The sequence below is a fragment of the Pteropus medius genome, unplaced genomic scaffold, assembly GCF_902729225.1.
Source record: "Pteropus medius unplaced genomic scaffold, Ma_sr-lr_union100, whole genome shotgun sequence".
Classification (NCBI taxonomy): domain Eukaryota; kingdom Metazoa; phylum Chordata; class Mammalia; order Chiroptera; family Pteropodidae; genus Pteropus; species Pteropus medius.
In genome coordinates this window covers 615,433-640,072 of record NW_024349225.1, presented here as the reverse complement: position 1 = coordinate 640,072, position 24,640 = coordinate 615,433, and the positions used below count along the sequence as shown (strand labels likewise).

Below are 24,640 nucleotides of genomic sequence, written 5' to 3'. Positions count from 1 at the left end.
TCATTCAATTAAAATGTGTCGAGCACTGTCTTAGTTCAGGCTGCCATAACCAAATACCACAGACTTAATGGCTTAAATAACAGACATTTATTTCTCACAATTCTGGAGGCTGAAAGTCCAAGATCAAGGTGTTGGCAAGATAGGTTTCATTCTGAGGCCTATTCTCTTGGCTTGTAGGTGGCCGCCATTTTGCTGTATGTTCATGTGACCTCCTCTTAGTGTATGCTGAGACAGAAAGCAAGCTCTCTGGTGTCTCTTCTTACAAAGGCACTAATCCCATCATAAAAGCCTCACCCTCACGACCTCATCAAACCCTAATGAACTCCCAAAGGCTCCATCTCCAAGAATCAATATGGAGAGGGTTAAGGCTTTAACATGTGAATTTTGGGAGAGACACAGACATTCAGTCTATAAGAAACTCATAGGACCCACTATATGTCAGCAACTACATTAATCCTAGGAATACAAGAGAGAAAGACACACTTAACAGGAAAGGTACATTTGGTGGAAACTCAACATCAAAGAGCGATCAAGATTCTCTTCCTAGGAGCTTTCTGGATTTTGCTGGAGAAGTAGCATCTGCCTTCCCTTTGGCTCACTCTAGCATTCTTTCTTTGGATACCTGCATTTGTCTGTCAAGTCAAAAAGGCTGCTGCTGTCCCCGCCTACGAATCCTGGGGTGGGCTGTCTGGACTGGCTCTGTTCCCAGTAATGATACAAATGCCCTTTGCTCTGCTGCCCTGCTTCTTGTGCTCTCTTCTTGCTGCATGGACTTTCCCCTCCACAGGACAGAGTGAGATCCAGGACTCGGAGGGGAACTTATAGAAAAAGGATAAAGGGGAAAAAAAAGCTGCCTCATTCCTAAGTCAAAGGGGTTCTGCATGGGGTCCATCCAGCCTAGACCTTACGCTCCACATTAGAGGTTAAGGCTGATGTCTGAGAGTTACTGCCTTTGTTGTCGTCACTGTCCTCTGAGCATGAGTTTCCCTTAAGAACCGCATGAAGAAGGGGGCTGCTGGCCAGAGGCCTCCCTGGGCTCCCTGGCCAAATGTTACCTTACTCTCGCCACCATTCTCAACCCACAGATGTATATAAACCTTCCAGGGAAAGCACTCAGAATGAGAAAAGAGTCGTGAGCGTAACGCTCTTAACATCTCTAGCTCAGCCAGATGGTTCTCTCAGAGGCCCTCTTAGAGAATTTTTGAGGTTGTAGATCACATCTCCAGAAGGGGAAAATAAGCATCCTCAGCAGATTCCATTAGAATAATGGTAACCAATGAAGTCATGTCTGGTAATTATAGAATTATCTTAATTATTTATTAATGTATGCAAAGCTTGAGAACACTGGCATTTTCATTATACAATATAAACTTTCAAAACCAAGCCCAACCACCACCCGGAGAAGCACAATCGAGCAGTCAGCCCCCAGCCACACTTTGAGATTGAGTGACCTGAGCTGGGCTGAGTGATAAACTGTTGCCTTTACAGAGCTGCCTACTAATTTTTTTCTTCCTTCTCAATCCTGGAGAATCATAGAATTTAGCAACCTCTTAATCCAGTGGTTCTTTCAGTAGACACACGAGAATCTCCTTGGGAGCTTTCGCAAACTTCACTTGTCCAGTTCCCACCCGAGGAGACACTGATGCTATGGGTCTGGAAGGGGGCCTGGCATCTGAATAACCCCGAAGTAATTTTTGAATTCAGATATGGGGAACTGAGACCCAGCGGGAGAAAGCGATATGTCTAAGTTAACAGTGATCATTTGTCAAAGAGCCGGGATTGGCGCCCGGGTCTCCTGACTCTGATCCAGTGTCCTTTTTCACAAGTAGAAGTGTAAAGAACAGGTATTCTTACCAAACTGCCTAGTTATCCTCAAATGCCCACATGCTCACCTTGAAGAATGGAGTGAGGTTCCAATGTGTGCTTGGGAGCGCTGTTCAGTGATTTATGCCACTGCCAAACAAACATTTGGGTAACAGCTGTTTAGACATATCTGACTTTCGTTTTCAAAGACAGGGCCACAGCCTTTCGTATTCCACTGTAGTAGATGAGATAGGGAAATGTGTGACACGTGTCTCCCCCTGTTTCCTGTACATGCACTCCTAATGCCCTGTGGTTTGTGGTTGTGGTCACCTGTTTACAAAAGCTGGCTCTCAGAGTCATGGTCAGCACAAAGCCTTTCTTGAAGAACTCATCGTTTACGCTATAGCTTCCCAGAGGGGCCTCTCTGCTACTGCCCTTCCCTAATCCTTTCTCCTAAAGCTCCCGAATTTGAAAGTGGGCATTTTCACTGAATGAAAGAGACACACTTCACATCAGTCAAGAAGTCAGTGTTTGTTGGGAGATAGTATACCCTCCATATAGTGCTGAAGTTTAATTTATGCTGTAGTTAGAAAATACTTCGGGGTGTTGGGGAAAAGGAATGTAAGCTGCCTCAGAACTCCCTTGGGGGGAAAGAAGGCCTCTTATTCACAGCACACCTAAAAGAACACGAAAATGCATTCCTCCTGGAGGAAAATATCCTTCAACACTCTGGAAAACTTCTGTCTCGCCTCTATACTGGGTCTATCTGTAGGAGCTTAGCCATACACCATTATCAACTATCTCAAAAGAGCCACATTATTTAGCAGAAATCTGGCAGTGGTAAGTCATACAGCTACCTAGACACTGAACTGTCACCCATTACAACCACCTGTGTTTTACAGTTCAAAGTGAGTGATGAAAGCCCAGCCAAGGTGACTCACCTGGAGTTCAGAGTACAACCAGAACAAAAGGGAAACTTGCTGGGTTTCTAGAATCAGAGGACACTGTAGCTGAAAGGGATTTCGAGAGGTCCTTTGGTCCACTTGCTTGGCTTCAGGTGAACAGTGAAACCGTCCAAAACATAATTATCTGCGGGCAAAGGCTTCATAAGGCCTCCAACCTCTTGGTTCAAGTTTGCACTTCCCTACAGTTCTTCCTTAACTCTAAGCAAACACACTCTTGCTGTTACTCTTTCTACCTTCTCAATCAGTGCTTAATGGAGAGAACAGTGTTTCTGTATTGTGAGGCCTCACTTGTTCTATCAAAGAGTTGATGCCAGGGAAGTCTTAAAAGACCATCTTGGAGATGCTCTGTGGGGAACTTTAGCAGAAAAAGGCAGATTGTTCTGTACTTTTGGCTTTTTCTGCCCTCCCTCGATGCCAGACAATTGTACTTCCCTGATCCATCATCTCCAGGGACTACTTTCCTTGGAGAAGACTGAGAGGCAAATCAATGGAATGCAAATACAGGCATACCTTGGAGATATTACAGAGTTGGTTCCAGATCACTGATAAATAAAGCTAGTATTGCAATAAAGCAAGTCACAGGAGTTTTTTGGTTACCCGGTTCATGTAAAAGTTATTTTTTCACTATACTACAGTCTATTAAGAATATATAGCAATATGTCTAAAAAAGTACATATCTTAATGAGAAAATACTTTATTAATAAAAAAATGTTAACCATCATCTGAGCCTGTTGGAAAAATGGCACCGATAGACTTGCTCAATGCAAGATTGTCACAAACCTTCAGTTTGTGGAAAGCACAATATCTGCAAAGTTCAATAAAGTGGAAAGCAATGAAAAATGAGGTACATCTGCACAGAAATGATGAAGCAGCAGTATCCATGACCATCGGAACTTGGCTGATGGAAGAGATTTTTCTGATTCCGAGGGCTGTTACTGAAGTAAAATCTGATCTCAAGGGGGGCTGTGGTGTCTCCTTTCCAAGAGGACTTGGAGATGGGAGAAGTCTCATGACAGGGATGACTCCCCTGTGCTCCCCAGTGAGAGAAGAAAGAAAGAGGAGAAACTTTTCTTAGACTCTTTCCAACTTTGCAGGGGCTCTTCCCGTGGTCTGAAAAAGACACTAGTTCTAAGCATCTTGAAAGACCAGTGTATATGAAGAAACTCATAAGCAAACTGCAGCTTAATGAGATTCCCCTTGAATTTGGCTCTCAACCTGCATTAAACCAGCATAGACAAGCCTAAAATGAGATGGTTCTTATATGGCTCCTCGGGCAAAATTTTGAAAGCTAACAACTGACATTTTCTTTTTGACATTTTCCCACCCTACTGCCTCCTTCAATTAGACTGTGCAATGGAAGAGATGCAGAGTTCTCAGATTATCCCCATGTTTAGGATTTTATTTCAGTAAGTCACCTTTGAGGGTAAACTATCCACTGTCATTTGCATTAATTGCTCTTGAATCGCTACCTAACATGAAATGCTTCGACTGGGATAGAATTTCTCTTAAGCCACTTCTCCCTACAGGTAAAATGAGAGATTGCAAACTCTACGCAGAAGAGCTTTAAAGAAAAAAATATGACAAATCTACAACCTGTTCAGTATATTGTCTCTTTTCAGAACACTTTTTATCAATTTACCAACAACCATGTCCATCAATTAGGAAGCAATGACTGAGTCCAGCTTTACCCCAAAGTATAAGATTTAGTCTCTCTGCCTTTAACAAGTATCTAGGCTGATGGGACTACAAGACTAACTCGGGCTAATGCAAGAAAATACACATTTAGGTGTTAGTGCTTTCATGGATTAAAGTAGTTGGAAAGCTTTTATTAAAGGGTGCACAACCTGAGCCAGCTTTCAAGAAAGGACAGATTTAGGAGCAGCAGAGAAAAAAAAAAAAAAAAAAAGAAACAAAGAAGGGGAAAAAGTCAAAAGCAAATTATGAAAATTTAAACTAGTGTTTAAAAGCTTTTCATTATAGGTCATTTCAATCATATAAAAAGATGCAGAAGGCTCATGTACTCATCAGTCTCTTTCAAATTTTATCAATTCACAAGCAATCCTGCTCTATCTGTCTCTCCCCACCGTCCCTTGCCCCCAGCCCACTTTCCACCATATCCTGAATGATTGTGAAGCAAATCCCACTCATCATATCATTCCATCTGTAAATATTTCAGTATTTTACTAGCATTTTGATGTAAGCAGGCTCAAATTATACAGGTCAGAGCATGTTTCAAAAAATAGCACAAAACCTAAAATCTTGGCCCAATAAAAAGATCCCCCCAAGCCACAGCCAACAGCACATTTATTCCCAATTCTATTTTGTTCAATAACATCCCATCACATCAGAAGAATCCTTCATTTATTTATTTATTTATTTTTTGGAGGAGGAGTTTGAAATAAAATATATATGTTCAGAAATACATGCTTTTTGCTACAATGCTTGGACCTTAATGGAATGCCCGAAGCATATGGACAAACACTTGTTCCTCCTGTACATCTGCTTCAACTTAAGTATATTTCTTTTTTCTATTTTCAACATAGATCAGAGGGGTATTTCAGGAAGACATGCCTTTCTTAAATCAGAGTCCAGCGAAAGTAGCCGTTGGAATCTGAGGATGGTGGGACAGTCTGGGGCCAGGAGGTAAGAGCACAGCTGGGGAGGGGAGCGAGCCGGAGGGGTGGGGAGTAGACAGGACATAGAGACTCTCAGGGCTCCCGCTGGATATGAAACTGAGTGGGAGGCAAAGAATGAAAGTGGAGCATGTTAATCTTGGAACGAGGATGAGTCATACAGAAAATGATGCCTTCCCACTGATGCTTTGAATAATACCCTTGACTGGGAGAAGAAACCAAATGAATGTTGCTCTTGATCATGGTAGAGATAGGATATATCACGCAGAGTGTGTAGTTGAAGATTGGGCACCCTTCCTAGCTCTTCCACTCTTCTTGGGTGACCCAAAGCAAGCCATCTAACCTCTAAGGGTCTCAGACACCTCGTCTTCAACAAAAGGAAAGCAGGGCTAAGATATCTGTGGATCCCTGGAGACCTACAATATTCAACAATTAATTAAAATATATTGTAAAAGGGCAGAGGGATATGACTTTTCGATGGTGGCTGCCAGCAGAAGGGAGACATAGTAGCAATTGAGACTGCCCAGACCATGCACAAGCTGTCATATGGAGAAATAAAATGATGGCACTAGCTCACATGTATTAAGTATTGCTATGACAGTTACTCCACTAAGCAGTTTACATATATGATATCATGTAATTCTCACAACATCCCTATGAGGTAGGTTCTAACATTACCATATTTCATAAGGAAGCCGAGGCACAGAGACAGTACGTCATCTACCCAAGAAACATCGCTGGTATATAGGAAAGCCAGAATCTACCCTAGATCTATCTCAATTCTAAACCCTTAACCACCATATGACATGCTCTCCTGTTATGTAGGGTGTGTAGAATAACTATGAACACCTTGTGTTTCATCTTTGAATCAAAATTCAGGAACCTTCATTAAATATCTGACACAGGAGCCAGCTTGCGGGGGTTCCCACTGGTTAAATCTGGGACAAATTCAACACCAAAATTAAGCACAGTGATGAATTACAAACCACTGAAAAAATAAGATTCATGAGCCCCTTACTGATACTAAACAGAGAAATCAATCAATCAAGCAATCAATCAATAAAACACCGAGACCGAAATCAATCAATCAAACAAACAAAATACTGGTAAATGTGGAGGGACTACTGGAACTGGAAATCATCATTTGGCAATTTTCAGAGTAAAGATGGGATCAGATGAGGCAGGAATCTTCAGTGGATGCTAAATCTAAGGGAGGAATGTTAATGAGCAAAATATTTGCACAGTCTTAAAGTATCTCCACAGAGACCGCTTATTAGTTCAAGGAAGGAAAAAAAATTCACAGTGGAGGAATGAGGCAGCACCTTGATGGGTGAGGAAAATGTACATTCCCAATAACAGGCAGATGGATATTGTGTATCTCCAGCTGTGACACCCTTAAAAGGACAAAATGTTAATTTTGCAATATTCCGGCCAAGAATGCATAAACAAAACATCAGATAAAGGCAATATGAGGACGTTGCATTTTATTTAAGGCAAGGGGAACTGTATTCTTTTAAAGGAGTCGACACCATAAAATTCAAAGAAAAGTGGTAAAAATGTTCCAGATTCAAGGTCAACTACATACAAGCCTGACTGTAGACTTGATGTAGTATAGGAAGGGGCAGTGTGGACAATGCTGTAAAAGACCAATGGACAAAATTGGAATATGGACAGTACCAACGTAAATTTATAAAGTTGGTAAATGTGCTGTGCTTATGTTGAGAATATTCCTAGTTTTAGGAAATGTACAAAGTGGGGTGAAGAATCCTGATGTATGTAACTTTTCTTCATATGATTCAGAAGAGAGAGAGAGCGTGCCAATGTTAAAGCAAATGAGGTAAAATGTTAATAATAGATGAATCTAGGTAAAGGCGATATGGGATTCCTTGAAACTTTTTCTAAGTTCGAAACCTTTTTTTTAAAAAAGTCAATCTGATATCACATTGGCAATTATCAATCTCTGAGTTCTTGAACTGAGTGAAAGAAAAAAAAAAAGAATGACCTGTGTTGAGCCACGAGAATAACTGTCATCAGATTATTCCCTGAGCTGATTCCCTGGAGCTTAAGTGTTCACCAGTGAATGAGAGGAGTTACGTGGGTCTCAAAGAAAACGGGTTCACAAGTGAACAAATATCAGAGTAATTTCATTGTGAGAAACACTGGGAAAACCAATATCTCTGTATGTATAAGGAAAAGAATTTCAGGCCTGGGCCTATAGCCTACTTATTTCAATACAAGTCTACTCAGCAGAAGAATTAGCATGTTCAAAGTCATCTTCCATTTGTCGCTCCTTAAAATATATTGGGACTAGAAGGTTCTGTGTCAGTTGGCAAAGGCAGTTGACACAAGGATCAAGCTGCTAGCATTGACGAAGATTCACACAAGGCCTGGGGAAACTTTAGAACAAGTAACAAATTAGTGGACAACTTTTGACAATGGGATTATTATTATTATTGCCACAGACTTGAGTTACTTCCTATGTGTTAAGCCCTGGGGATACAGAAAGATAAAAGAAAGGATCCCTGTCCTCAAGAAGTTTTGAGAAGACAGGGACACACAAAGGTACACTATAAAGCTACAGATGAAAAGTACCAAATGAGTATTCTTGTCACTGTATGCTAGAGTTTATGGAATAGAGCAATTAAGAAAAGCTATTGTGGGTTGTATAGCACCAAATAAGTGGTAGGGGTAGACTTTTCTTCCTTCCTTCTTTCCAATAAATACTTATTCTGCTTTCTAATTGCAAGATATTGTGCTAGACACTTAATGAGAACAGTGAGGTTAAAAAAAAAATTATGGTGAGAAGAAAAGGAAAAGGCATATTTGGAAAATAATAATAATAATAATAATAATAATAATAGCTAAAATGTAATGGACCCTGTATTAGTGTCCTGCGACTGCCATAACAAATTACCACAAACTTAGTGACTTAAAACGACAGAAATTTAGTCACTCACAGTTCTGGAGGCAGAAGTCTGAAATCCAGGTGTAGGCAGGGCTGGGAGAGATTCCTCTCCTCGCCTCTTTCAGCTTCCGGTGGCTGTGGGCATCCCTTGGCAATCTCCATCTCCATCTTCACATGGTCTTTTCTGCTGTCTGTCTAGTCACCTTGTGTGTCCCCTATTAGTACCTATCATTGGAATTAGGGCCCACCTAGATAATCCAGGATGATATTTTTCATCTCAAATTTCTTAATTACATTTGCGAAGGACCCTTTTTTCAATTGAAGTAATATTTATAGTTTCCAGGAATTAAAACACAGGCATAAATTTGGGGGGGGCCACCGTTCAACCTATTACAAACCCTTTTCATGTACCAGGCATTGTCCTAAGCATCATATATATATTAACTCATCTAATTCACAACAACCCAATAAGATAAGTTATTATTTTGGTCCATTTTGAGGAAATGGAGGCACGGAGCCATTAGGTAACTTGGAACTATTACTTAGGGTAATTTGGCTTGTGTGGAGAGCTTGTGTTAAGGAGGGGTGAGAGATGTTTGGATAGATGAGTTAAGGTTACACGCAGGGTGCCTTAAACACCTAGATAAAATGTGCCTTATTCTGCGGGTAATGGGCAGCCACTGGGGATTTTGAGCAAGAACATCATTGACGTATGAGAATATTGATCAAAAAGCACTGTGTTAAACGGATTGGAAGATAGTGGGAATGGGAGACCGAATTAGAAGTGTGCACATAGTTGCTCTGATGGATATGCAGGCCTAGACTGGGGGGTCTGGCCACAGAAACAGAAAGGAAAACTTAATAGCACATCCAAACATGTGGAACCAGACTCTCTTTTCCATTAGACTTAGCTCTTCCATCTTCCTAGATTCCATACCAGGAAGCAGTCAAGAAATAAGACAATCTCCATTTGCTCCAATTTAGCAGACATTGGTTTTTCCATTAAAGCATTGTTCTCAAATTTGAAGGCTACTGAGCAGCATCTGGAAATGCAATGTTCATAGTTTGATTGTGGTTACTTTTAAGACAACAGCACTTTGGGGACTGAATGATATCTCTCTTGAGATTATGAGATGGTCAACTCTGACCTATGATGGAATAAGCCTAGAAGCCAACATAAAGCATAAAGTCAATAACAAGGACTCATGGGAATGGTCTGTAGATGCAGCCACCATGAAGCCAGATCTTTGTTCTCTTCCTCTACAATCAGCAGACAAGCAGAGGACAGCATCTCTATTCTCATCTCCTACCTACACTTCTTGGTGACTATTACTGTTTCTGGTGCGACCTGAATATTAAACACCGCTTATTCATTTTCAGTCTTTTAGGCTTTTTCTGTGGATTTGTTCAGTAATGTCTGATGGGAAAAGCATTTCCTTTTTAATAATGAAAGGTTTGAATGCAAGAGACCCCCGGTCATACTCTGAGTCCTCAGCCCAACCCATTAATGCTAGTCAGAGCAACCAAATGTTTCCGAAAGCTGTAAAGCAATTATTTTTCTCTGACACAGTGAAAGCAAAACCCAAAATGCTTATTCACACCTGGAGTTTGATTAATTTTAAGGAGTGCTTTCCTACAAGGGTAAGATATCTGATTTCATTTTAAAATTACAGAAGTGATATTGTTCATTACAAAATAATTATAAAATAAAAAGTAAAATTAAAACACGTTTAAGTTTGAGGATACTTTTTTTTGTTAGGAATATCTTAATTCCATGTAATAGCCTCCTTCCAGGGTTAAAAAAATAAGCTTCTAATACCTTGGTTGTCAAATTGTGATCTGGGGACTGCCAATACTGTCCCTCCCCCGCACTCAGGAGCTTCCTGGAAATGCAGAATCTCAGACTCCACTGCAGACCTTACTGAATCAGAATCGGCATTTTAACAAGTCACTCCAGGTGAGGGGTCAGTATTTTCACTAACGTTAGTTCCTTGGAAGGCATCCTGGTTGTTAAAGAAATTAAAAGTAAGAAATGGATAAAAATGGTAGTCAGAAAAATTAACTAATTCATTCTACAGAGTTATGTGTGAATAGGACCCAGTTTTGGAACGTACCACTGGAGACTCAGATGTTGGAGTGACCTGTTAAAGAGGTGTCACTCACAAGTAGGCCACCTCCCCTTAGTCCTTATAGTAATTACAAATTAATAAGAGAATCATAGAACCAGAAACTCTTAGAACTTAGATGAATTATAGAATTTGTAGTAGTAGTACATGTGAGGTCTTGAGCTTCAAAATGGGTTTGTTCCCCTCAAATTTGGATATGAAGTTAAAGAAAAACATGTCGCTGGTGCAATTAGGGCCTCACAAGCCATGGAACCTTGAGCAATTTCTTCATTTCTTGGGGTCTCAGTCCATAATCTGTAGAATCTGCCCTGCGAACTTCATAGGATCATCACGTACCTTAATAAAGGATGTGGAAGAACTTCGAAGACTGTATGAGAACCTGGAATGTTATCATGGCAGATTTCAAGGGTGAGTCTGAGTTTCATCCAGTTAATTGCATCTTGTGTAAGATAATATCACAACAAAAAGGTGGTAGCCCGCTTGAAGTAAAGAAAAAGGTGAGCTAATAAATAATGTGTCACGGTGTTTTCTACTTTGTCCCAAAGAAGAGTCCTCTGATTCTCATATTCCAGTATAGATAGGGAACTGTGGGTGTTCAAGAAGGATCTGTTGAATGAATGCATGAATTTTTAAGCTTGGGAAAGGTAATGAACATTCACTCATTCAACAAATAGTGAGCTAGGTTGACTAGGGATACAATGGTGAACAAAAGCACACACTGCCCTTGCCCACATGGAGCTTACGATCTAATCAAACACTCATATGGATAAATGTAAATTCCATCATTGTTCTGTGCCACAAAAGATCAGGGCAAGAGCTGAAAGAACTTGTAGTAGAGCAGTTTAACCTGGTCAGAGGGGTTGGGGAAGACTTCTCTGAGGAAGTGGCCCTTGAGCTGAGAACTGAAGAATGAATAAGAACTAAGGTGGGGAACAGGGGAGGGAAGAGCATCGCAGGCCGAAGGAACAGTGCCTGCACAGGCCTTTTGGCAGGAGGGAGCATGCGGATGCTCGGTGGACAGAAAGGTCAGCCCTATTAAGGGGTGTGACGGGATGAGGCAGAGGCAGGGGAGGGCAGCCAGGTCCTGTGCACTTGAGTTTGGTTCTTCTCAATGTGCTGGGAGGCTACTGAAGGATGGCAGCTATGATGGTTGTGGCGGTGGAGGATGTGTATTTTGCAATGAGCAGATCTGAGTTTTGGAAAGATCACTCTGGCAGCAAAATGGAGTATAACTCATGGGCAGGAGGGCAGAGCGTATGTGCAGACAGGCGGGAGATTTTCCCCATCTAGGAGAGAGAGGGTAGAAATGCTGCCTCTGCAGAACATCCAGTTCCTCTGGGCTACTTCTCTCTGCCCCTCATAGCCTTGCTTCTAAGAGGCCCTGCCCACCATGTGCAAGGAGTTCTCCCCTCTGGACAGAGAAAGTGGTCTGACTAGCAAATTAGTCCATTTTAGGTCCATGTGAATCAGTCCCCCTCCCCACCCCCACCTCGGTGAAATGATAACGATGCAGTTTCTTAATTTGCAAATTGAACTCAGCCCTGGATTCAGGGTAACCCCAAGTCCAGGTAGCCTGAAAGGCCCACCTGAGAGCATCAGCTGGGCAGTATCATCTCCTTTACTCACATCTCAAGTCCAGCTATAAGACACCCTCTCTTACAACCCTCACCGAAAAGATGTGAAAAGTGAGGCCTAGAGAGCTTTAATAACTTGTTCAAAGTCACACAGTAACTTTTAAGGACCAGTTCCCTAAACTTTCTAAAATTCATTAGGTGTGAGATACTTTCAAAATGCTCTACTGGTCAGCATCATCTTTATAGACATATAATAGACAGTTATAGAAACATAATAGACAGTTATAGAAACATGGTTTTAAATTAAAATTTTTTTTCAAACTTCTGTCCTTTGTACTTTAATTACAATCTCCAGCCCCTAGAGTAGAAAGGCTAAAGAAAGAATGGGCAGTCAGTTTAAACTATAAAACTGACGACCTGAGGCTTTAACAATTTCTAGTATTATGTAACATTGCACCCAAGAAATTCACAAATGCTATTAATAAGCCTTTCTTTATAGGTGTCAGTGCCTTTATTTCTAGATTTAATTTCCAGGCGTGACTGGAGAACTTAGATCCAGTTTTCAGTCTCCAAGAAAAATGAGCTTTCTTTTGCTATTCACTCTCACGTGCCATTCTTTAGCTTAACTAAGAAATACAAAAGCCCAGTGATCGTCCTTGGCTTCTCAGTGTACATTCTGCTCTCTGTACTGTTCCTGTTTCCCCTTTGCTTCCTTGTAGGGTTTCCTGCTCTGCCCCTTTCATATGGTTCCCCTTATACCTCTGAGCCCTTTTGTGATGTTTCTGGGTTTTATTAGTGCATTGTTACTTGTTTACTCTTTGACTGCTTGTTCCCTCAGGGAGCAGCTAAATATTCAAACCTTGGCTCTCTTCTCCTGCAGTTGCTAGAGATTTCAGTTTATAATAATTATTTAAGTAGTTTCTAAAACAAAACAACCAGATCTGATTTCCCCATTATTTGTGCTTTAAGATTGAACATTAGAAGCAATTTACTGTCAACCAGAATTAAATGCAATCTGGTGTTCAGAGGTCTTTTCATGGTATACCTTCATACACTCACGATTTCTTATAACCAAGGTTCAGAGGTATGTCTGCGTTTAGCAGTTTTTACAAGAATCCCTTTACATTTACAATTTGGACTGATAATCTGCAGGCTAGCTCCTTGAGCCAGGAAGCTCCAGGTTGGAGGAACTTGGCATTGAGAGCTGGGAGAGGTTTTACTTAGAGGACCCTGAGATTGCAGAGTTTGTGTTAAACATTTGACTTTCTCTCAAATTGGCAGTCTCTTTCCAAAAGAAGCATTATTCTCTCATCTTTAAAGTATGCTGAGTTTAGTCATTTTGGATACTAAGCAAATTACCATGAGAATTCTCAAGAATTAGGAAGAAAAGGCCAAGCCATTTCACTCAACCTGGGGCCACAATCTCGAGGGGTGCTGGTGAATAGTAGTATGGTCCCTTCATTTTAACCCACTCCTGGCTGTGCTAGGACAACCAGCTGAAAAAGGAAAAATTTGAACCAAGACACCAAATTACCTTTTTCTACACAATGCCAGGGGGAAGAACAGGTTTTTTGACTGAAATGTTTAGCTACCACATAAATGATATTTCTCTTTTTGGAGTGCATAACTTTTTTACAACCTGGAAAATGTACTTTCGACTTTCCCTTCCCATCCCCAAACCCACCAGGTTATGAGAGAATAGAGCACATTATCTGGGATATGGCTTACAAGAGAAAAAAAAATGTCTGCACAAAATAGTTTCTCATAAGCGGCTACTGAATTGAGCCTGATTTTACATGGGCCTAAACATCTCCCAGTTGGGGAGGGATTGCTAGCCAATGTTTGGTGAGCATCCTTGCCTTCTTCATCTCTTCATTGGTTCCTCTTTGGGCATTAAATTCTCACATTTGGAGGAATCTATTTTTTGAAATAAAGGGACACAGCAGCTCCCAAGAGGAGGCAAAATGATCTTCTAACTGCCTCCTGACATTTCCATAGGATGTCTTAAGCCATGAGTGGCTCCTGAATTTCTGTGTAGGAAGGGCTGGTCTTCAGGAAGTCTGAAGCTGTGTTTACCTATATGATCAAAAAAATGTCAATTGTCCATACCAAAGGAGAGGAAATTATGGAAATCTCAAAACCTTTCTCCTCACTCCTTAGCACTGCCGCCAGCCATCCAGACTTCATTTCAAATTCAGTACATTAAGAACAGGCACAGTAAGGGCTAATTCCCCCTAAAATCAGCTCTTTGCTCCCCACCCCCTTTCCCAACTTCCTTATCTGTTTAAAGCAATATCTTACTTGTTAGGTTAAAAACACTGGAACTGTCTTTGTTAAATTGTCCTCCTTAGCTTTCACCCTCTTACTACCGAATTAATCATCAAATCATATCAATTCTTCCTTTATAATGTCTTGGAAACCTTCCTCCATTCTTTTCTATTCTGGCAGAACAAAAATAGAAGATGAGGATCCAGCTCCCTACCTAGTCTGGATTGGGAGATGAGACACAAATCACATACAGGTGAAACAAATTTTATAAAAATAATGGAAATATAAAAAAAAGTGCAAAATAACATAGCTCCAAACAAACCTTATATACAGATCCTGAAGCACTGGCTAGCATGGCATTTGTCTTGTAGAAATCCAGAGCAGTTCGGGGTCCTTCCTCCTACTCAGGGTCTGTGGTGAGGCCTTTGGAGATCCAGCTCAGGCTACTCTGATTCCAGCGCCCCCACCAGGAACAAGAAGCCTTCATTCCCAGATTAACTCATCTCCACTCAGAGCAAGGTGCATATATATAATCTACACTAGTGTTGGCACAATTTAAGGGTATTTTATCATAACTTAAAATTTTTGTCTATAGTCTTCATTCTTCTGTATTCTTACTGCCTTTCCCCTCCCCCATAGCAACCAACGCAGGGTTCCGCTGTTTGTAGTCTATAAATAAAATGTTTGTTAATTCATAGAGCATTAGAATCTTAGAGTCAGAAGGAATCTTAGGATTTCTTCATGTCTTCTTTATAGATGAAGACATAGGTCTAGAAAAGTTAGTTGACTTGCCCAAATTCACACAGCTGGCTAGTGGGAAAGCAAGGACCAGAACCCAGGTTTCTCCCGCTTAACGTCTGTACCTAAATTGTCCTTAGATAATCAGTGACAGAAATATCTGACTTTACACAAGGGCTCCTGGGGATGGTGGTGATAGGGGCGATTTGCTTTTACTGAAACATTTACAAAGATTCGGTCCACGCCACTCGCAGGACCGCCCTTAAGTACTAACTCCTCAGCTCGGTGTTGGGCAGAGTCACAAGTTACTTGCAGCACTTGTTTATGAGTCTTTCGCCTAACCTAGGTTCTTCTGACAGGAGGGCACACACCAGGCCCTGCACACAGGGGCTCCCCCTCCCTCTCCTCCCTGGTTGCTGTCTGTCACACAGCGGCCGCGAGGCCTGCCCCACGTGGACTCGGCTCCCGGGATCAAAGTCTGTTTGCTACCCGGCCTCCGCAGGTGTGCGGTGGGCTGCGAAGACCCGCATCGTCAGAGCAGGGACCCCGCCACGCCTGCCCCTCCCCCTCCTGTTGCACGCGGCCCGCGCCCCCTACCCTCCCCCCACGACGCCCGCCGCTGCACCCGGCCGCGGCCCCCCGGCCCACGCCCGGCTCCAGGAGAGAAAGGCCCCGCCCTATCTGTTGAAGCCGCGACACCGCCTCCTCCCGCCCCGCCGAGCCTCCATCCAATAGCGAGCGAGGATGGGTGGGACACGGCAGCTGTCGTGAGGGGGTTCTGGCCAATGGGGAAGTGTGCCGGGCCTGATGGGCGGGGCGTCAGGGCCTTGTCACGCTCGGGTCCGTGTGAAAACGGGGGTTCCGAGTGCAAAGCAAAGTTTTTTTGTAAACCGTCTGCAAAGGCGGGGGGGCGAAGAAGGCGCCCGAGACCGGGCCGAGTGCAGCTGCCGTGGTCGCCGCCTTTTTAGCTCCCCCGGCGTCGGCTCCTCGACCTGAGCCGCAGCGGAGGCGACCAGTGGATGGAAGACCTGCGCTGAGAGCCCGCAGATGCTTGGAGCCTTCGCAGCGTGGAGCTGCCCGTCGCCCGCTTGCTCCTGCTGGGGCTCTTGGTGCCCGGGCTCCGGGAATCCCAGCTCCCCGTCGCCGCCTCCGCCGCCCGGCTGCGGGTGTGAGGGCTGCTGGAGCTGAGCCGGGCCTCCGCGCCGGCTCCGAAGACCGACGCCTGAGGAGCTGCGCGCCGCCGCCCCGCGGGGGACGCCCACAGGCGCGGGAGCTCGGCGGCTTGACCCGGGGCTCGCCCCCGTCCGGTCCCTTCTGCGGTGTCTCGAAGGCCCCTCACTGGTGTCCTGAGCGGTCCGGCTCGGGTGGTGAGAGCCCCGCGCCGCCCTCCCGCGAGGAGGGGTTGCAGACAGACCCTCGGTGCCTCGCCGCTACCGCCTCCTGAGTGTCCGCGCCGCGCTCGGCGGGCCCCCAAGGCGCAGCCATGGGGTGCTGGGGTCGGAACCGGGGCCGGCTGCTGTGCATGCTGATGCTGACCTTCATGTTCATGGTGGTGGAGGTGGTGGTGAGCCGGGTGACCGCGTCGTTGGCGATGCTCTCCGATTCCTTCCACATGCTGTCGGACGTGTTGGCGCTGGTGGTGGCGCTGGTGGCCGAGCGCTTCGCCCGGAGGACCCACGCCACCCAGAAGAACACATTCGGCTGGATCCGGGCCGAAGTGATGGGGGCTCTGTGAACGCCATCTTCCTGACTGGCCTCTGCTTCGCCATCCTGCTGGAGGCCATCGAGCGCTTCATCGAGCCGCACGAGATGCAGCAGCCGCTGGTGGTCCTCGCGGTCGGCGTGGCGGGGCTGGTGGTCAACGTGCTTGGGCTCTGTCTCTTCCACCATCACAGCGGCTTCGGCAACGACTCCGGCCACGGCCACTCGCACGGGGGCCACGGCCACAGCCACGGCTTCCCCAAGGGGGTCCGCGGCAAGAGCAGCCGTCCCGGGTACAGCGACAACAACGTGAGCCCCGGCGAACAGAGACCTGACCAGGAGGAGACCAACACCCTGGTGACCAATAGTAGCAACTCCAACGGGCTGAAACTGGACGCGACAGGTGAGGAGAGGAAGAAGCCGCCGCAGGTGGTTGGGTTTGGGGAGCCCAGACCCTAGCCGGGCCCCGGGCGGGATGGCCCGCACGCCCCCTGGTGCCGGAGCGGACCTGCGCTGCGCCGCCGCCTTCCCGCTCCCTCCAGGTCCCGCCCCCGCCGCGGAAGGCGTGCAAATAGGACCCTGGTGTTAGGAGCCCCGCGGGTCCGGGACACATCGCGGGGGGAGGTGGGGACTGTGCTGCTGAGAGTGGGAGCAGGGTCAGGGGGTGTCCGTCAGCGCGCTGCAGTCTGTAACCGCACTTGGCTGTCTTTACTGGCTTTTAGAGAGAGACTGTCTGATTTGGGGTTTTACCAGGTAGAAAATGCTTCCTAACTCAATTTCCTGGCCCTGTTGGGAAGTGGAGAGAATCCTCCATTCGTCTTTAGTTGTTGGCTTTTTAAAACCCAAGTGGTTCTTACGTCTTTTAAACAAGTTTCTCGATATTGTAATCAGAGCTATCTTATAGGCTTTACTTTCCTGAGCTCAACACCCGGGTCGAAGATTTCTTTTATGAACAATGTATGTTTCAGTTAATTGTCTAAAATCTAAACTTAATCCTGAAAATCCTAGATTGAGGACCTGTTTAAGCATGATAAACATTTCACTTAGGACTTTTCATAATCATACTAAAACAAAAGTGATGTTATATTTTTAATGAGTGCTGTTCATTCTAATTGTAAGTGCTCTTGAAGGAAATGTGGAAATGTTGAGAGAAAGGAGAAGGGAAAAGGAATCAATTGATGCCCTACTACCCAAGTCCAGTGACCTTAACAGTTTGGTGTATTTCCTTCCAATTTTTTTTCCATTTATGTTTATTCACCCAGTTGAACGATGCTACTTAAAGTTTTCCCTTTTTTTTTCAAGATGCAGGATATTATGTTTATGAAATTCAAGTTGTATATTGAAATGTTTAACAATAAATTAATTTCTTCTCACTCCTACTCTGCAGGGTGTTATTCCAAAGAAAATTAAGCTGCTCTGGTGTGTATATTTCCTTTAACAGATCAGTAAGTTCGGTTTAAGAGTAGTAAGGTGGATAGTGATCATTTAGTTTCAACTTTTCCTGAAGTCTCTGTTAAGTTTGTATTGTTGATTTGTCAGTTTCTAAACCCCCTCCACCAAGAGTCTAATAAAAATTTAAGCGTTAACCTTAATACCTTAATGACAAAGATTGACTAGAGCTCTGTCAAATCAAGCCTTTGTATTATAGGTATCTATTGTTGCATTTAGTTTGGGGGGATAGCATTCAATTTTATGTTTTCTTTTTGGAACATGCCAAAAAGTATAGGAGAATGTTCACAGGACCCCACCCCCACAGAAAAAGATGAGCTTTTTTTTCTTTTTTTTTTTTTAGAGTGAGAGAGGTAGGATGGTAGTTAGGAGAATGGGGAAACTATGTCATCTTAATGACTTAATTTAGTCCCAGCCATTATGTCCTTGCTTGTTCTCAGCATGTCAGTTTATATTAAAATGCCCAGAGCATGTTTTAAAATTATGTTTTATAAAAATTCTTCATATCCTTACTAAAATGGAATGAGGCAACGATGTTTATATAAACAAGTGTATCTGATAGAATTTGCATTTCTTTGCAGATCCAGAAAAGTTGAGAAATGATGCGATAGAAGTACAAGTGAATGGGAATCTTATCAGAGAAGATGACCATGTGGAATTGGAAGATGATGATAAGGCTGAACAACTTAACATGCGTGGAGTTTTTCTGCATGTCTTTGGAGATGCTTTGGGTTCAGTGATTGTAGTAGTAAATGCCTTGCTCTTTTACTATTCTTGGAAAGGTTGTCCTAAAGGGGAGTTCTGTGTGAACCCATGTACCCCTGACCCCTGCAAAGCATTTGTAGAAGTAATTAATGGTACTCGTGCAACAGTTCATGAGGCTGGTCCTTGCTGGGTGCTTTATTTAGATCCAACTCTATGTATTGTAATGGTTTGTATACTTCTTTACACAACGTATCCATTACTTAAGGAATCTGCTCTTATTCTTCTACAAACTGTTCCTAAACAAATTGATATCAGAAATTTGATAAAAGAACTTCGAAATGTTGAAGGAGTTGAGGAAGTTCATGAATTACATGTTTGGCAACTTGCTGGAAGCAGAATCATTGCCACTGCTCACATAAAATGTGAAGACCCAGCATCATACATGCAGGTGGCTAAAATCATTAAAGACGTTTTTCATAATCACGGAATTCACGCTACTACCATTCAGCCCGAATTTGCTAGTGTAGGCTCTAAATCAGGTGTAGTCCCGTGTGAACTTGCCTGCAGAACTCAGTGTGCTTTGAAGCAATGTTGTGGGACACGGCCACAAGCAATTTCTGGAAAGGATGCAGAAAAGGCCCGGACAGTTAGCATTTCTTGTTCAGAACTTAGTGACAATCTAGAGAAGCCCAGGAGGACTAAAGGTGAAAACATGCCTGGTGTTGTGATAGATATTAAAAAAATGCCAAACAAACAACCTGAATCATCTTTGTAAGTCTTGAAAAAGATGTGATATTTGACTTTTGCTTTAAACTGCAAGGGGAAAAAGACTCCATTGAAATTCTAAGTTTGCCAAGTAGTGTAATTGAAGTCCTTGTCTGGTCACACAGTTTAATTCTATTTTTGTAAGAACATAAGGGGACTGCTTAACAGAGTTCTATATTACAAGTTTGTGATTCTTAGTGCAGAGTACAGCTATGCTGTAACAATTTTGGAAAGCCGGTTTTAACACTATGTTACATTTTTGTTAAAAGTAAGTATAAACCTTATATAACATAATGACATTTGATTTCCAGTTTTTCCATGGGTAAAAAATTAATTAGGGGGATAAATAAATTAAAATTGTTACTGGAATTTCTCTGCTTTTCTTTCCCCCCAGTGTTATACTTTGTTTATTAGAATTTTAACTCTTAGAATTTAAAATTCACCAACAACTTTGTTTTAGGTAATATTTACTTGCCCTTTGAGGTCACTACATAGCATAAATGACAGCATATTTTAAGAGTGACTTGTAGATATTATTAGGGAAAGTCACTTTTTCACATGGGGTATATAGAATACTAACGTTCAGTTTCTATCTTGCATTCCATATTGCTGAGTATTATTCTAATAGTGAAATAAATTAAACTACAGTTTATACATGATAGGGCATATGGGAAGTAAGAGCGTGGAAGAAAGTTTACCAAATTAAATATTTAGATTATTGTAAATTAATATTCAGACTGCGTTTCTAAATTATCCTGAGAATTTAAACCTGTTTTCTCTAACCAAAGTTAATCTAAAACATGGATGTGTTTCTTTGAGAGATTGGCATCAGAAACAGTGAGCTGAAAGTTTAGTTACAAAATATATACAGTAAATATTTTTAAGGACATTAAACTAATAATTACATGTTAAATGCAAGCTTATTAATGAAATCTTTTAAATTGTGGATGTTTTAAAAAATTTTATAGAGTTAAAGTCCTTTCATAGTGATCAATTATGAATGGATTTAAATGCAGCTTTTCAAACACAACCAGCAATGCTTGTGATTTGTCAAGAGCCACTGACTTGGGAGAAGGAAAAAATCTTAAGGTTAATGCAGTTTGGACATTAAATTCTTAAAAAGCAAAATTAGTTAAGACAAAATTAATGAGATTCTATAAGTTATCTTGTCTTGACATTGCTCATATCTTCCAATAGTGGCTTATTTTTTCAAAGGGCCACAATATCTACACCGGAAGTTGTTCTTGGCTATTTTATTGTTATGGATCTCAAATTCATACACAAATGTTATTTAAGGATATTTAAGTTATATTTTTCTTGATAGAGGTTATGCTTTGTGAAGAAACTGTAGATTTTTGTCCTCAAAAGGATGAATGTTAATACCAGTTATCATGTATAGCTCTATTTTTCTAGAAACAAGGTATCCTGACTACTTCAGTGACTTTTATAGCTGACTACTTTTGGAATGGCTACCCTTGGGGATTTGAAATAATTCATTGTTTAATGGGTCTTAAGATGAAAGCTCTGGCCTTTGACAATTAACTTTTTAAAGGGATGATCTTTTGTGGTAGATGATGTGTTTTTTCCCTAGTGCAAGCCCATTGCTGGCAGTGGGCCTATTTAAGAACAGCTGGTTTTTCCAATGAGAATGAGGTAATTTTAGGAACATAGTTTGTTAGTTCACATTTACTATAATGGGCCAAAACCATAACCTGCCAATTTGCAGTACATCTTGATCTTTTAATACTCTTATCTGATATTGTGTAATTCAATTCCTTAAACTAGTATTTATTTTGAATTTTGCAAAAATTTTTTTGAAATATGAAATCAGGGGATCTCATATAGGCAAATAGAAAACTTTGAATTATACTGTATCATGTACATTCCTAATTTAACACTTTAAACTACAAAATTTTAAGATCTCAAAACTGTATAGAAACATTTCGGTAGTGATACAATAAGAAAACTGGTAAAATAGTGGGATTTTCTTTACAAATGCTCTATTGGGTCTATAAAAAGTTGTATAATGTATAAGACATCAACTGAATGAGGATTTTTTAAATGGTGTGTATAAGCAGGGGACAAGGGCTTTTTTTTTTAAGTGCTTTGAAGGTAAGGGCCTTTAGATTTCAGTTATTTCACTTTTCATAATTTTCAAGTAGCTTATATGTAACAAAGTGGTACCATAGGATTCTCTTTTTTCAAAGGACTTTGTCATAATAGCAAAATCAGTGGGCACTGACTCACCTTTTGAGTTTTAGCAGAGAATTATTTATTTCTTTACAATGCACTTTCTAACCCATTTTTAGCTATATTAGCATTATCTTTTTAAAAAATGCTTTTATATTTAAATATTGTGGGATTTAAGTGTCTTTTCCAAAATAGCTTATTCCTTCCTGAAAGAAAATGAGAGAAATACCCTGCATTATTAGGAGACTTAAACCCAATATTTAAATATGCTGTTTTATAACACTGCATCAGTTTTAGGAGGTGCATCTCTCCTGCTGGCTCTTTTATATTTGAGCAAGACCGGTGTATTTAGAATATGTGTTTAGCAACCTGTCTGTTGTCTTGGTTTAGTGAGAAGGAGGTGCTGCATGTGCCTGAATTAAAACCAACTCAGAAATTTTTCCAAGCCAAATGCAGCCTTAGTGATGAGAGATTTAATTCTCCATTGTCACCTTTTAGTTTATATGATTTTTTAATTAGCTTTTTTTTTTCTTTTTGAAGGCTATCCACATTGTAAAAGTATGGACTAGAACCTATAAAAAAAAGGTCAAAAAACTAAAAAATTTTGCCGTATGTATGTTAATGTTTTAGAAAATGATGTTTGACTAACTAAGGTATGTCATTTGAATAGGAAAAATTTCCATCAAGAGCACCTTTGGAAAATCACTATAGGTAGAAGACTATGTTAACACGTTTATATATTGTTAACATCTTCTGTTAATTTTGAACTTTTGAAAGGTTTGAGGGAAAAGGCCTATGGAACTTAATGTGAAGTATTTAGGAGGCTAACTGGTATGGAGTTGAAGATTTTTACTGTTTATTAGCAGATATCATTTGAATGATATAAACGTCATTTACCTGCTGTCTTAAGATGTTCAGATACATAAATATGGAGAATAATTCTACAATATAGAAATATTTATTTTAATAGAGTTTCAGTCCTAAAACAGTGTTAAAACTCTTGGGAAGGTGGCGGGGCTTTTTTGTTTGTCGTTTTTTAAATTGAAACTGTCAAATACAGTGTTTGACCATCTGAAATGGAAATTGTAATAGCACTATTTTGATGTAACTCTACCAATACTATGTGGCAATGCTATTTTGTTTTACTAACAAGCTCTGGAATATTTAGCAGTCATTTTCACTGGCACAAGAGCTTTTTGTATGTCACCCAGTTTAAACTTTAAAACCAAAAATTTTATGGTCCAGTGTCTTTGACAAAAAGATGCTGAAGGGAATGTAACATACAATTAATATGTAGTTATATATAAAAAGACACAAATTGCCATGTTATGGTTCTGCCTTGAAAACAGCACAATGAAGTGTATCAGTGTATTCTGTGATTCTTTATGAAACTTCCATGTTGTGTTGTTTTGTGTCTGCCATAGCCTGTCCTTTGGGCCAGGTGTGGCACAGTTAAATGCAACTATCATCTCATTAAAAGCAGATGCACATAACATGTCTTTAGTGCTGCAACATTTTACCTAACATTTTGTATGTTTTATGACTGTACGTTGTTTCCAAAGCTGTTCCTACCTCACCATGAGGCTTTATGGATTGTTATGTATTATAAATGTTCTTTATGAGACAGACTACTGTGTTTCTTCTCATTTATTAAAAGTTAAGTAGAAAAATAAACTAATTTTTAAGTATTTACTTCATTTTGTGCATATGGCCTCCCCTCCTAGGCTGGGTTATATAGAAGAAAGTTCGACTTCAGATAAGGAAAGGAAATTTCAGCTTAACATAAATTATGTAGTAATAGGTTAACCTTTTGGTACTTGCTATTTATTATTTGTAAGCATAGTTACTAACAAGGATTATTAAATATTTTACAATTATATAATCGAACTATTAACCCAAGAATACATTAGTACGTTACTTCAGTTACATGAGTTCAGGAGTATCATGTCTCGTAAAGAATTTCTTTTAAGAACTCGTACTTCTGACTGGGAGATAAATAGTTGAAAAATCAATTGACAAATGGCAGTAGACACTTAGAATTGGTAAATACAGTAGATAATCCAAAGAAGGGATAAAAATCTTCGGAAAGGATGCAGATAGGTTAAAATTGAAAGGAGAGATAGGAATTGAGAGGAAAGGGGCATGGAATAGTATAGAGGGTTGAGGGTCCAGAGGTAGAAGGAGATTGTAAAAGATTTAAAAAGCGCCACGTCAGCTTGTTTGAATTCAGTGTTACAGGAATGGAGGAAGCCAATAACTTTCAAGAGGAAGAGGCACTGATTTGGAATAGGAAGCAGACAAAGTGAGACAGGAGGACTAATGAGTTTGCGAGGTATTCAATGCTAAGGGGGTAAACTAGTTCTCAAATGGACATGCCTACATTACACATACCACTTTTCTATTCCATACATTGTTTTCCTACTTCAGCATTTCTAAAATCAGAATGCAAAGGTAGAATCTGGTATCTTATTACTGTTGGCCAATTTATCTGGATGTGTTTTTACTGTTAAGAGGTTCAGAAAAGAATACTCCGGCAACATGGTTTTTCAAGTATTTGTCAATTCTCTGAAACAATTTCATGTACTATACGTTGCACATCTGGATGAGAGCTATTGCTTTTGAACCAGATGAAAACAAAGTGACGATGTTTAATTTTAAAGATATTTCATAGTTCTGAGCCTTCAAAATTGACCATTTTTGCCTCCACCCCCAGCAGCTGTCACTTCTATAGACCATCCCTGACAACTGATTTTTTTTACTTTAAACTAGAAACCGTACTTCGAAATTTGAATTTTGATCTTTTTCTGGGCTAGCGATG

General features: G+C 41.2%; 1 protein-coding gene and 1 long non-coding RNA gene across 2 annotated transcripts; one reads left to right on the top strand and one right to left on the bottom strand.

Moving 5' to 3' along the window:
- Positions 1 to 4,755: 4,755 nt before the first annotated feature.
- On the bottom strand, positions 4,756 to 15,586 carry LOC120617509 (uncharacterized). Its single transcript, XR_005656933.1, has 3 exons — positions 14,597 to 15,586; positions 8,359 to 11,038; positions 4,756 to 5,817 (listed from the first exon to the last, which is right to left on the bottom strand). It is a non-coding gene; the product is annotated as an uncharacterized LOC120617509 (long non-coding RNA).
- A 296-nt stretch (positions 15,587 to 15,882) lies between these two features.
- Positions 15,883 to 23,496, top strand: SLC30A1 (solute carrier family 30 member 1). The gene is given in 3 exon segments (XM_039881140.1): positions 15,883 to 16,739; positions 16,742 to 17,116; positions 18,744 to 23,496. Coding segments are annotated over 3 exon segments (1,518 nt in total). The 5' UTR covers positions 15,883 to 16,495; the 3' UTR covers positions 19,643 to 23,496.
- The last annotated feature ends 1,144 nt before the right edge of the window (positions 23,497 to 24,640 follow it).